This window comes from Esox lucius, chromosome 10, assembly GCF_011004845.1.
Source record: "Esox lucius isolate fEsoLuc1 chromosome 10, fEsoLuc1.pri, whole genome shotgun sequence".
NCBI lineage: Eukaryota > Metazoa > Chordata > Actinopteri > Esociformes > Esocidae > Esox > Esox lucius.
The window spans coordinates 24,242,148-24,255,620 of record NC_047578.1 but is presented as its reverse complement, the minus strand read 5'-3'; the positions used below and the strand labels follow the sequence as shown (position 1 = coordinate 24,255,620).

The 13,473-nt window shown below is 40.0% G+C and overlaps 1 protein-coding gene across 4 annotated transcripts; it reads right to left on the bottom strand.

Annotated features, from left to right (window-relative positions):
* Window positions 1-369: 369 nt before the first annotated feature.
* Window positions 370-13,414, bottom strand: prrt1 (proline-rich transmembrane protein 1). 4 transcript variants are annotated; one of them, XM_010900171.5, is made up of 5 exons: window positions 13,027-13,414; window positions 12,493-12,504; window positions 7,557-7,993; window positions 4,692-4,862; window positions 370-3,191 (listed from the first exon to the last, which is right to left on the bottom strand). In XM_010900171.5, the coding sequence occupies exons 1-5, from the start codon at window positions 13,040-13,042 to the stop codon at window positions 3,015-3,017; spliced, it is 813 nt and encodes a 270-aa protein (XP_010898473.4). In that variant the 5' UTR covers window positions 13,043-13,414; the 3' UTR covers window positions 370-3,014. The 4 variants fall into 4 exon arrangements, with proteins under 4 accessions (XP_010898473.4, XP_010898474.4, XP_010898475.4 ...); XM_010900172.5 differs by lacking the exon at window positions 12,493-12,504; XM_010900173.5 differs by lacking the exon at window positions 13,027-13,414 and having other exon boundaries at window positions 12,446-12,501.
* Window positions 13,415-13,473: the final 59 nt, after the last annotated feature.

Genomic DNA, 13,473 nt, shown 5'->3' with positions numbered 1-13,473 from the left:
TGTGCAGTCAGCCAGTGTAATACTGGATTGTTGGCGTGGTTGAGATTTGTTGTCATATATTATAATGAGGTTCAGTCATATGATTAAAAAATGAAAAGAAATGAAAATAAATATATATTTTTTAAACGGGGTGACACTGACACCCAGACAGAGGGCAATATCATTAAGGGTATGTGATTAAGCCCTAGATATTGAAAGATACTTCATTTTCTGACAGGGAGTGAAAGAGAGATACAGGGATGGAGAAATCCGGGCCAACTATAAATAGCACCTGAGAGACGAATGGAGAGGAAAGGCCAGAGAGAACACTAGAGAGAAAGACAGAAACAAGACAGTGAGAAAGAGATGAATACAGTCAATATCACCTAGTCTTGCACAATCAAAACAGATTTTATTCAAACCAAGGAATTCATACACAACAAATGCATGTGTAACATCCATGAACAGAAATAATCCCCAAAAGCACATATATACACTGTGATGTTGCCAGCCACCTTGAACACGGCAATTAGGTTCACATTTACAGGCTCAAGCTTACAGAAAGGTAATTTATTACTGCAAAGAAGCATTTGCATTTGCCCAGCTTTAGTAATTTGCAATAACGTAGAATCTTAGAAAACAAGGATGTGATTCACGTGTGGATCTAAAAACAACTAGATATGCTAGGAGTAAGTCTAAAAAGCATACACACACATTCCATACCAATACTTCTCTTAAAGAGGTTTGTAGCACTACCGATACTGTGCTGACTTTTCTTTCAACATATTTCTACAATACTGTCATCAAAGTACAGTAAGAACACATTCTTCAAATACAATGTATGTACATTATAAATACAACAGTGATAATCAAATGCAAAAGTGATTACCACCAAACAGAATATGAATCACCATAGAAATACTAACGATGCAATAATAACACTTTCTGAATGAAACTGTATACACCCTTGTACAAAATCCGTAATCATGGTCCTTTGTGAGAAACAATACATTTTTAAAAAAATTTTAAATTTTCAAATCGGTATTTTAAGAATTGAAAATAGGAAAGAAAATAGAGATATGTCAACAATCATGGTCCCAATGTTGGACAGCAGAAAGAATGTCAGCAGAAGAATGACAGAGATAGAGTAGCGGCTTAGGGTAATAAAAGGTATTTGTTGACAACTGTTGGAAAATGCTACAATATAAAATATATTAAGCATTGTTTTTTCTCACTCACTCTCTTCAGAGACATTTGTTTTATTTTAGTGCTACCATCAGTCGTTCTGCTCCACTGATTCCATCTCAGGTCACTTCAGTTTATATCACTAGACTTGATTAGAGACAAAATTCGTTTGGCACAACCTTTATTATCAACCAAGACAATTAGAGAACCTGAGCTGACAGAACTAAAATAATGGCTCACATTGGCAATGGCATGCACTACAGAGATTTGTCTATTGCATAAATTATTTGCCTAGAATAAAAATTCTCAACAGAAGAAATACAATTCTAAGATAATTCTGAAGTCTTTATTCAGGACTTGCAAAACCAACATTTGAAAAAGCAGCAATTTCTCAGATTTACACTACTCTTGGCCTATACGTACAGTATAATACCCTTTTTAATCTTGAGCCTTTCCAAGCATTTTGCATCAAATGTATTTTTATTGTTGTTGTAGTACAGTAGTACAATACCCAATGACAATAGAAATGGGTCAACCACTTCAATTAGTCAAACAATGTTTGTTCTAAATGTGTCTATGTCTAAAATGTTCTTTGAATTTTATAAAAACCTAAGTAGGAACCATAAGAAATCTACTGATACTAGCAATAGTGGACAAAGCAACAATATCAGCTTCTGTGCTATGTCAATGCTGGTAAGTGCAAATCATCAAAAACATAGTTTCAGGGTGTGTAGGCTGATAAACTATTGATATCAACTAAAACATAACAGTGACATGCTATAAAGCTAAAACATAGTACATGAATACAAAATAAATAAAAAGATATAGACAAATCAATGCATATAGATGAAAGAGGCCAACACATATAAACAGTCTAGTGCAACAATGAATCTGTGTAACTCAAAGTTATCAGCAGCTAAAAAGGCATGGGGAAAAGGTACACATTATATCCTATGATGTATTCCTGCATCAATACAACTTTACATAGATCCTATTTCATAACTTCACTGACTTACATTTGAGGTTGTGTAAAATGTATACATGTAATTTAGATGTACATCTTAATCCTTTAGCAAATGCTCTTATCCAGATCATGAGCAATTAAGATGAAATACTATACTGAATTACAAATTTACATATCCACCTCAGTTTAGGGATTTGAAGGTACTGACCCAACGCAGTAACAATCGGACTCCCCTTTTATCTATTTCTGTTATTCTGTAATAAATCCTCCCTTTCAAGTAAATCAAAAAAATACTATCATTACATGGCAGGTGTTTTTGAACATCACAAAACATCGAAACCTATGAATGATGACAAAATTGAATAAAAGTATTTTATATTAGAAATAATCTAAATCAACTTTATTGGGCAGGTTATATATAAATTACATATTTAAATAATGTTCGTTATGATTTGTGATCTATTTGGCAGTTTTGTGAAGGCTTAAATATGAACCATTTTTGGTCTTGCTAGGTTTGAAGGGATCAAAAATGAGTCAGTAATTCATTCATTCTTAATATTTAATGCTTCTGTGAATGCATTTTCCCTATGAGCGCTATGGAGCGCTATTATATCAGAGTGTAAATGGTTACATTGGTAAGTAATACTAGCCCATAATGAGTTGCTATTTGTTTTGGTGTTTGAATATTAGCTGTGATTGGTTGTCAACCCATTAGTTGTCAGTAGGTCAAAACTGTATATACAGTTCACAGGGTGTATATAAACCCCAATAGAGCAGTATAAACTCAGGGTTCATATTTGTACACATATATACTCCCAATATAACATACCGGTATTAGAGTGTCTCCACATAAAACTACTTATCCCAGGATCCCACCCTGCAGATATTAAGGTTCCCAGTCGTCGTCGTGGTGCTGGGAGGCTATTATGACCACCACGGTGAGGATTGTACACAGGACGATGGAGGCAATTCCCACCGCTAGGCTGATGAAGGAGAAGTTACGAGCCTCACGGGACGCTATCTCTGCCATCACCATGTCCCCCCTGGCCACTGCTGTACGCACCTGACGGAGGGAGGGAAACAGAAGTCTTACGCCTCATACTATGTTGCTATCAGAGTCTTAACAAAATATGCATCATGTCAATGAAGCAGGCTACCCTGGAACTTAAGTAAATTGAGAGAAAGATGCAGTGCAGTGCAAACAACAGCCCATAACACAAAAAGCCCGTATACACAATATAAGGCTTTCTTTTAATCAACCATATTGATGGTTGACAGAGGAACAACCTTATTTCTCAGAAGTGTGACCCTGACACATTTAGAGATTGCAAGGTGAAGTGCGAGCTGCATCAACAGGCTAGGCACCCCTCCGTCCCACATGTTGTGGAATACAACATTCATAAAAAAAAATTGATTTTCTTTCTGTCCGTGAAGCAACATGGGTCATGCGTGATGTCCTCCTTACTGATGGCAACAACACAGATCATTGAAACTGCTCCCAAACACAGCAGCAGTTGTCTAAATATGTCTGACACATCAGCCAAAGCAACATTAGACCTTGTATCATTAGTCATTTTTCTCTTTCACTGTCTTTCTTTGTAGCCTAAACAAATTGCATGTAAGCCATATCCCATACATGAAACCTATATTTGTTGCGCAAAATTTATGTATACAAACATTTCACCTACAGTAAATGGATAATAAATGGATAATAACATATTTATTACATACCAAATAGAATAATTTAATGTTTTATGATCATAATGATTGACCCAATGTGGTACATTGTGGTCTATTTAAGGACACTCTGCTCTGTTGCCAACAGAAAAAACATTGATCCCAGTAATTCTTCATTCACTGATGTCCAGACTAAACAAAACCTGAACCAATTCTAGACACCTTTGCAGTGACTAATTTTAGACAAATGAAAGTTCCCCTTTAAGTTCTAAGCCTAGTTGTCAGCTTGGCTCAACTCAAACACATTGAAGCGAGCCTAGAGCAAAAATCAATTTGAGACTGTGTAAACAATGGTGCAATTACATAATGTAGGGTGTTGTACATGGGGAACAGGCTATCCGAAAAAAGCATACAAATAAACAACAGACATCAGTGCTTGATTCTAGGAGCACACTGGATCTGAGTAACCACACCTCAAATATTCGAAATCATAGCTGAAAATCATAGCTAAAGGTATTGCTAATTTGGACATCATGCCGAGGGTTGAAAATTGGTGTAAAATAATAACAAAACAAATATCTAAACCAACAAGGATAAACCAAAATTGGATACATTGTTAACACATGTCTAACTGGGAGGAACTTAGCTAACATTGATTTGTTTTAGCATGGCCATTATTTTTGGAGTACTTAATGAACTAACACAGTGAGTGATTTTTCTGGTCCATGTCTATAGATCGTTCATAGATTTAATTCAAATAAACAAAACTGCATCCTTTTGTGGAGTTCCTTTAAGTAAATGGCAAAGTCGGACGGGACATCTGGTTCCCAGGATGCCAATGCCCCTTCTGCTGATCTAAATAATGAAGTAATGGTCTGATACCAACCTGTACTGCCTTTATGATGGCTATGATTCCTGTGGGCCAGAAGCAGCAGACAGTGGTGAGCACGGCGATGGGCAGATAGTCGTGAGGTGGACGTCTGGGTTCCATTAGGGCGATGCCATGGGGAATCTGCATGCCCATCTGGCCCTGAGACATGCCCTGGTAGGGCTGTCCCTGAGAAGAGTGAGGGACACAGAGGTATTGCATTACACATTACTTTCCCAGATGTTTTCTGATCCCTGTGGCTGCAGGTAACAAGCGTCTTGAGAGTCGGAGTGCTGATAAACACTGCTCCAAAAAATGTAAGGAACACTCAAATCACACATCGGGTCTTGATGAATAAAATATATTACAGATCAAAATCTTTACTGTACATTGTGTAAATCACCTAACAACGGTCAATGGAAACCAAAATCACCAACCGATTCAGGGCTGGATTCAAACTCACACCCAAAATCAAAGTAAACAATTGAAATCACAGGCTGTTCCAATGTGAATTTCATCACAGCAACTCAAAATGTAACTCAGTAGTGTGTATGGCCCCCATGTGCCTGTATGCACTCTCGACAACGTCTGGGCATGCTTCTGATGAGACGGCGGATTGTGTCCTGGGGGTTCTCCTCCCAGACCTGGATCAGGGCATCAGTGAGCTCCTGGACAGTCTGTGGCCCTACATGGCGGCGTCAGATGCACTGATACATAACGTCCCAGAGGTTCCCAACTGGATTCAGGTCTGGGGAACTTGAGGGCCAGTCAATAGCATTAATGCCTTCATCATCCTGGAACTGCCTACACAACTGACCACATGAGGCTGGGTATTGTCCTACACCAGGAGGAACCCAGGGACCAGTACACCAGCATGAGGTCTGACGATGGGTCTGAGGATTTCATCCCGGTACCTAATGGCAGTCAGTGTACCGTTGCACCCCTCCAAGTATATGACTCCAAAGACCATCACTGACCCACCGCCAAACCGGTCATGCTGGATGATGTTGCAGGCAGCATGACTCTTCAACGTCCGTCACATGTGCCCAGTGTGAACCTGCTCTCATCTGTGAAGAGATTGCAGAGCCAATGGCGGACGTGCCACTTCTGGTGTTCTCTGGCGAATACCATTTGAGCTGCATAGTACAGGGCTGTGAGGAAAAGTCCCACTAGAGGATTTCAATGCCACCCTCATGGAGTCTGTTTCTGACAGTTTGGTCAGAAACATGCACACCAGTAGCCTGCTTTAGGTCATTTTGTAGGGCTCTGACAGTGCTCCTCCTCGCACAAAGGAGCAGAAACTAATCCTTCTGCTGGGTTGATGCCCTTCTACGGCCCTGTCCAGCTCTCCTTGTGTAACAGCCCGTCTCCAGGTATCTCCTCCATGCTCTTGAGACTATACTGGGAGACACAGAAAACCTTACGATGGCATGTATGGATGTGCCATCCTGGAGGAGCTGGACTATGTGTGCAACCTGAATGGGCTGCAGGTATCGCCTCATGCTACCAGTAGCGACAAGGACACTAGCAAAATGCAAAACTAGAGAAGAATTAGTCAGGAAGGATAAGGAGAGAGCAAATAACTGTGGCCACCACCTCCAAAACCATTCCCTTTTTGGGGGTTGTCTTGCTGTTGCCTCTTCAGTGCACCTGTTATCACTTTCATTTGTACCAAAACAGGTGACATTGACTCACAATCACTTATGCTTCCTAGCTGGACAGATTGATATCCCTGAAGTTTAATTGACTTGGTGTTATACTGTGATAATTATGTGTTCCCTTTTTTTCTAGCAGTGTAGAATCAGGTCCCACCATGTTCACGTCACCTTATTACTGTGATCTAGAAACCAAAAGCGATCCAGAATGAACATTCCTACATTAAGAAGACTGATCTCTCTGGCTGGTTTGCTACTGTACCTAGGAAAAGCCTTTCAGATTTCCCTGTACCCTCAAGAAAGGTGGTGTGGGGAGGACGACTCATCACATTAGCTGTAATGGTGTAAATGGAATGTAATATTTTTTTAAAGTCATTTGTTAATCCATTACAGTTGGCCTTTCTTCCCCAATTAAGATGTCTCCAGGCACCTGTACCTCAAGTTATAAAACCAATGTTTTGAAACTGGCTTAGTGGTTGTGGCTTTTTCTGTATTCTATTAAAGATGGCAAGAATTGGCATTAAAATGAATAGAGCTCTCCCATTCCTGTCTAGGTCAAAAACTGAATGGTAGATGGAGAAATGGAACCATTCTGAAATTCATAGACAGAACTATGGATTTACTTTGTCAACACACATTGGAGTGAAAGAAGCTTATATTGGGGGTTCAGATGAGGTTTGATAGCTGAACTAAGTTCATGAGACATTTTCATATTTTATTCTTCAATAATTCTTCAATTTTATTCTTCATTTCCTTTTGGGGGTGGCAAGGTGGCCTAGTGGTTAGGGCATCTTACTAGTGTCCCAAATCACCCAAGGTAAAAACGTTGTCTTTCTAACACATGCCTGGTTAAATAACTTAAAAATGTATCAAAAAGAATGAAGCCCCAAAATGGATGAGGCAAATGCAGATTGCCCCTTTTAGAAAGGCAACGCCTGTAGATTATATTGCTGTGCAGTCAGTGTTTCTTACTGCATGATGATAATAAAGGTAATGTATCACAATGCAGGAGCAAATCACTGGTGAGCATCATTATACGCAAATGCAGGTTTTTCCATTCTTGCACCATTTTTGCCCACCCAACACCAGCTTTATTACGGCTTCGAAATTCATGTCACCCTAGTAAGCTTCTCGGCAAACACAAAACGGTGTGCAGTGCGATGACGTCAAGCGTCTATCACCAATCATGCAGCAATGGAAACATGTTTTATTGAAGACGCTGACTCACGGATGCCACGGGGTAGACCGGCACATAGGCGGTGCAGGGCTGGAGCTGGAGTGGATATCCTGGTTGGAAGTAGCCCACAGGCGCATGCGGGACTCCCCCTCCCTGGCCCTGGGTCTGCACCGTGTAGCCCTGCCCTGGGTGTCCGTAAGTGCCGTTGTGGAACTGGGTCTCCTGGTAGCCTTCGGTACCAGGGGGTGGGGGTGGTGGGGGGTAGTTGGGCTGGGGGCCACAACCGGGCGGCGGGGCCATATTGGGGTGCTGCAGGTTGGGGTGCTGGCCCATGTTGGGATGCTGGCCCATGTTGGGATGCTGGCCCATGTTGGGATGCTGGCTCATGTTGGGATGCTGGCCCATGTTGGCTTCCTGGGAGGGGAGGTACGGAGGGGGCTGCATTTGCTGTGGTTGGGACATTGTCTGACGGTTGGAATCCTCAAGACCTGAGGCACGTGTGTAGGTGGTGTGTTCGTGGGGCGGGGGAGGGGGGTCAAGCGAGGGAGGAAGGGATAGAGAGAAAGAAGGAGGGAGAGAGAGAGTAGGCAGACACGTTATCTAATCAGCCTTTTCACTCTCCAACATACTGTGGTCGGCCTACGTGTTAAAAGCACCACCGAGTCGACGCCGAACGGCATGTATACCCCACACACGACAACATTATGAACTCACAACGTAGCATGGCCAAAACATCTGAAAACAACATGAAACCCAGGCCCAGAAAGCTAATAATCACACTGATTATACTGTCACGCTCGCACAGTAACCAGGTTGACAAAGTACAGTAATACACGTCATGCTGACTGGCACTGTACAGCCAACGACGAGGCAGACAGAAGCGTGGTGTGTGAGTGACGAGGGACGAGCAGCGCCCGGGGACTAACACACATGCATTGCATAACATACATCATGACGGCCGCCGGAGTAAAGACCACTCAGACACAGAGAAAGGGGATTGGACGCTGACACTGACAAGGGAGGGACAGCTTTTATTAAAGGATACATGACACACAACTGGCACAGAATGAGAGGATGGAGACGTGATTGATAGGATGCGGTGGGAGGGTGTCAATTTGGGAAGGAGAGGGGAAAAGAGTGAAGACAACAAAGGGAATAGTGAATAGATGGAGGATATCAGGTCCAACCAATATCCTGTCTGAATGAAGTCATATTCAAGGAGCACACTTTCTTGGTTGACCAAAACCGTGCGCAACGGTCTGATGTCTTAATTGTTATGTAGTCTCCCTGTGAGAGATTACATAAGCCAGATATTTCATTGTCTGGATGAACAAGACAAGGGCAAACATGGCTGCTGTGCATTTAGTGAGATACAGCAGATATTTACACATCCTTGTAAATGCAGCTTTTGTTAATGTAAATGCCCCATCATATTAAGATAGATCATGTCAGACCTTTTTTCAGTTTGAATAATGTCTTGTAACCAGCAATATTTGCAGGTGTGCAGGCCCATATCTACCACTGAGGACACCGAGGTTATGTCCTCATTCCCACAGAAATTCTCACATAGAAATGGTTATGTTTTCAATGGCCATATCATTCCCTGGACTTTAATCAAATTGGAAACCTGTGGTCTGAATTGAAAAGGGCAGTCCACAAGTGCAAACCTAAGACTATCAAGGAGCCTTAAATGTCCTGCATAGAGGGTCAAAGATCCTTCAAAATGTTGGTGTTACAGAATGATTGTGTCGTAATGAAAGTATACAGCTTTCCCTTAAATTTGAGTCCAGAATATGATTTATTGTTGGTGTTGTTTCTGGGTATTATTTGCATTCACTTTGCTCCATTTCATGAATGATGTCAATACTTCTTCAGTTGAGTGTAAGCAGAAAACAAATGGATAATTTCTCCGGAAATTAAGATTAAAAAAAGTAAATGCCGAGGTTGCTGTGTTCAATGTCAAGGTTAACCAATTACATTCTAAATTATGTAGAAAGGTAACTTACTGTCACCTGATATCAACTGAAGTGATTAGCCCTAAATAAAACCAGGTATTTCTGTAGAATTTCCTTTAAGGTTTCATTGATGCATACTGCAGAGATAGCCATGGTTCACAAGTAGCTAACAAAAGATCTATGGGATCTAATTATTGAAAGTTAAAGATCAGGGGAGTGATCGCAATAATTTCTAAGGTTTCACATATCATGGAACACTGAAGACCATCATTAAGAAGTGAAGGTAAGATGGCACCATCAGGACATTGAAAAGATCAGGAAGTTCCTCCAAAAATAATGACAGGGAAGGTGAAAGCTCCTTATGGAGGCTAGCAATAGGCCAACTGCAACCATTTAGAAGCTGCAGGAATTTCTGTCAGGAACTGGGAACCATTTTGCAGCTGTGGGTAAGGAGGCAATATGGAAGCCATTACTCACAAGAAACATTGAATTGCACAGAAAATCTGTGCTCATAGGTTAATTGGACATGCAAGAAATCCCCTAGTAATTTGACTGAATTTGAATGCTTCTGAAGAAATGGCAAAATCCAAGTATGCTAGATGATAGATTTAACAGACTTACTACTTTTATGCAAGCAAAAGACACTTCCAGAAATTATTATTTGTGGGGTGTGTCATTTGGACGCGTCTTCCGTCTGAACCAAGGCATTAAGATTTTCTTCAGAGAAATAATCCATTTGTGAAATATTACTGGCTACAATATCTTATTGGAGGTTTTTCTGCCTTTTTAAACAACAAAAGCGGAATTTCAGCCAGTTTGTGTATCCACTCCTTTGGATTTGTACTGTATCCTCTATGCTACTCTGTATTGTAATGGTGACCTTGTTTCAATATATCTATTGGCAAATCGTGATATGATTCCATTGGACATGCCTACAAAAAAGATGGTTAGGTTTCATTCAAAGAACGATTAGGGCTGTAGACCTGTTACCATATCTCTGTGATAAAAACACTTGTTTTCATCTGGTCCTACATATTTGATAACAAGGTTATTCTGCTTCTGAATGATACACAACTTAACCTCAGACATCATGGAGGTGTGTGCAGGCCCATATCTAGCACTGAGGACACTGAGGTTATGTCCTCAGTATTTTTTTCAATGTTTTTTTTTAACATACAGAATAAAAACAGTGAATTAAAAAATAAATTTTAAAGCAAGTATTTTGTTCACCACCTGGTTGCATGATTACCACTGGATTGCCATGACGACTGTTATAAGTGAAGCCAGGCAGATAACTAGTGGTCATAGTTTCATAAAATCTTTCCTTTAGCAAAGGGGTCGCATAAAGGTCCTTACCAATGTTTCCCTTGGTGACGAAGAGTTGTAGCTGCTGTATGCAGACGTTGTGTAGCAGTTTGAGAAATCTAAGACTTTTACTTATTTCACAATAACTGTGGTGTAACCAGCCAAATATCATTCATCTGTAGATATAATCTAAACTTACTTGGCAGACTGGTTTGCTGGGTAGCTGATGTGCCAATTGTACAGTAACACCTTGAACACAATTGGTTTTATTGAAAACACGCTAATGTGCTAATATCAAAGTGATTAAGACCCTGGCCAATATCTAAGCAGCCCAAATCTAGCTAGAGTTGATAGTGGTGCTAATAAACTAGCTACCTTTTAGTGTAAACACATTTATATTTACATTGAGCCTTAATCAAATGCATTACTGTTTAATGCACTTACTTAATAGTAAGTTTGATATTGGGAGGGGGAAAATTCAATTTGTTTTGCAAATGATTGTTACTATTGGGGGAACCAATTTACCGTCTTCATTTGGGGACATGCCTCCGACACTCCCCTCCCAGCTACCCCTGCTCCTGTTATTGACTGTATGCCAGTAGATTACATAGGTAAAATTATATCTTTTGAAATACCTCCCTTTATATCAATACAGTGACTGACCACACACTGAATACACAAAAGAAAATGGAACGATACACCAAAACTTTGGTAAAGCAAGACACACAGGACAGACACAGAAAAAGAAGGAGATAAGGGAAGGTCATGGAGGATAGAGAAATAGCAGATACTGCCAAGGAAGATCAGTGGAAAATGAAGAGACCACTAGGTTTTGCAAATACAATGATCTTGGTTGGAACTGCTTTTATATAAAGAGGTATTAGTATGGGAATTTGGGGGAAAGGGCTTTATAGACAAAGGGTGCCATAGCTTTGAAATATCAGTATACTTGTGTGTATATCTCACCATTGTGATGAACAATTCAATGTTTATCTTGGTTGTTTTTTGTATTAATTCAAGGGATCAAAGAACAGAAGTATATTTTCAGGGTCTAAATTTAACAGGCAAAGCATAGTAGGGTTGCCCTTGCTACCCTACTACATTACTCCTTTATTTGGCTCGTTTGCACATCTAGAATGCCATTTAGAAACTGTGATTCGTACCCAAACTGTTATCCCACTTGTAACATACACTATACCTAATACTAAACTTTCTGCCCTCTTCTTTTTGCCTTAATTGCACATTTAGTATTGCTATTTGCACTGTATTTGCCTTCATTGCAACCCCACTTGTAATATACATATACTAAATACTTGTAAATACTTTTCTGCCCTCTATTTGCACTTCTGGTTAGATGCTAACTGCATTTCGTTGTGCTGTACTTGTACTGTAAGTTGAATCTAATCTAATAAAGTCTATAAAGCATTATAGATAATCTTTCATTAAAATATATTTTCAACTAAAATACTTTCAAATTGATTATAAAACCCTAAACTGATTTGCTCTCTGGGGGGTTGGAGGCTGTGGACTTAGACCTCAGGATTTCTGGTGTGCTAGATATGGCCTTGGGTGTGTGAGTCCAACACATTCTCAGGCAGTACAAGCCTGTAACTGTCATTCATTTAGCTGAACTATTTGAGCACATGCACTGTAGGCCTATACAAGCAGGGCTTTTCTAACCTTTTTTTCAGAGCAAGGAAGGCATCGCTCAGTACCATCTCGCTTACCTTGGTAACCTCCTATCATATAGTGAATCCACGGAAGTTTAAGGGAAAAATGAAGAAAAGCATATTATGAGAATATCACAACCGAGCGCACAATTCTAGTCCATTCGACTTGATACCCTACTGTACAAACACATCTGCGCACTGAGAAAACAGACGCGCGCGCACATTATTTAATTTAGTCTTACAAATTAATTGTGCATGGTAGCAGATTAAAAGGTGCGGTTCCGTTTGCGTAGGCAATTAAAAAAAACTGCTTACCAGATGCAGATAAATATAATGGATGAGTTTGTCGCAGATTGACATCGGGAGTTAAATTGAGATGAAAACAGATATCGTGCGTCACGTAGCAAATGGTTAGTGTTGTAATGCACCACCAAAACACCATAATACTACACAGTTGTTCAAAATGTACACATTTCACACAAAGCCATAGCAAATAAGACCTAAAAGAGGGGGAGGGGGAAGAATAGGTTCATTTATCAATTACTGTGGTAACATAAAAGACGCAACAGAACAAGAAGAAAAATTGCTTACCGTGTTTTTCCGACATTTCGTATAGTAAGAAAAAACTCCCCTCTTTACAATTGAATGTAAATATTCGTATTCCGAAAATACGACTTTTGATAAATGATCTCACGAAAAGATAATTCCAGCTAATTAAAATCCATATTTTTTTTTTATCTCTGCATCGGTGGCCTAAAAATAGAAACACCTGATAACTTTATTATATAACTGCCAATTGGATTATCCAATAATAAAGTCAAATTACGAAAGAATTTACGTTTTTGCCCTCTCTAGCTGGTAGCCTAAATCCAACAGTGGAAAATAGGTTCTCCACTAACGAATCCGGTTACATTGAATTAATCAGACACAGCTATCGTTGTCTTAAAGAGACAGCCGAGACTGGGAAATATGGTGTGGAACGCCTGCAACAAACCGAATAAAAAGGGACACCAACATTGGATTTGAAAGCTGACAGTC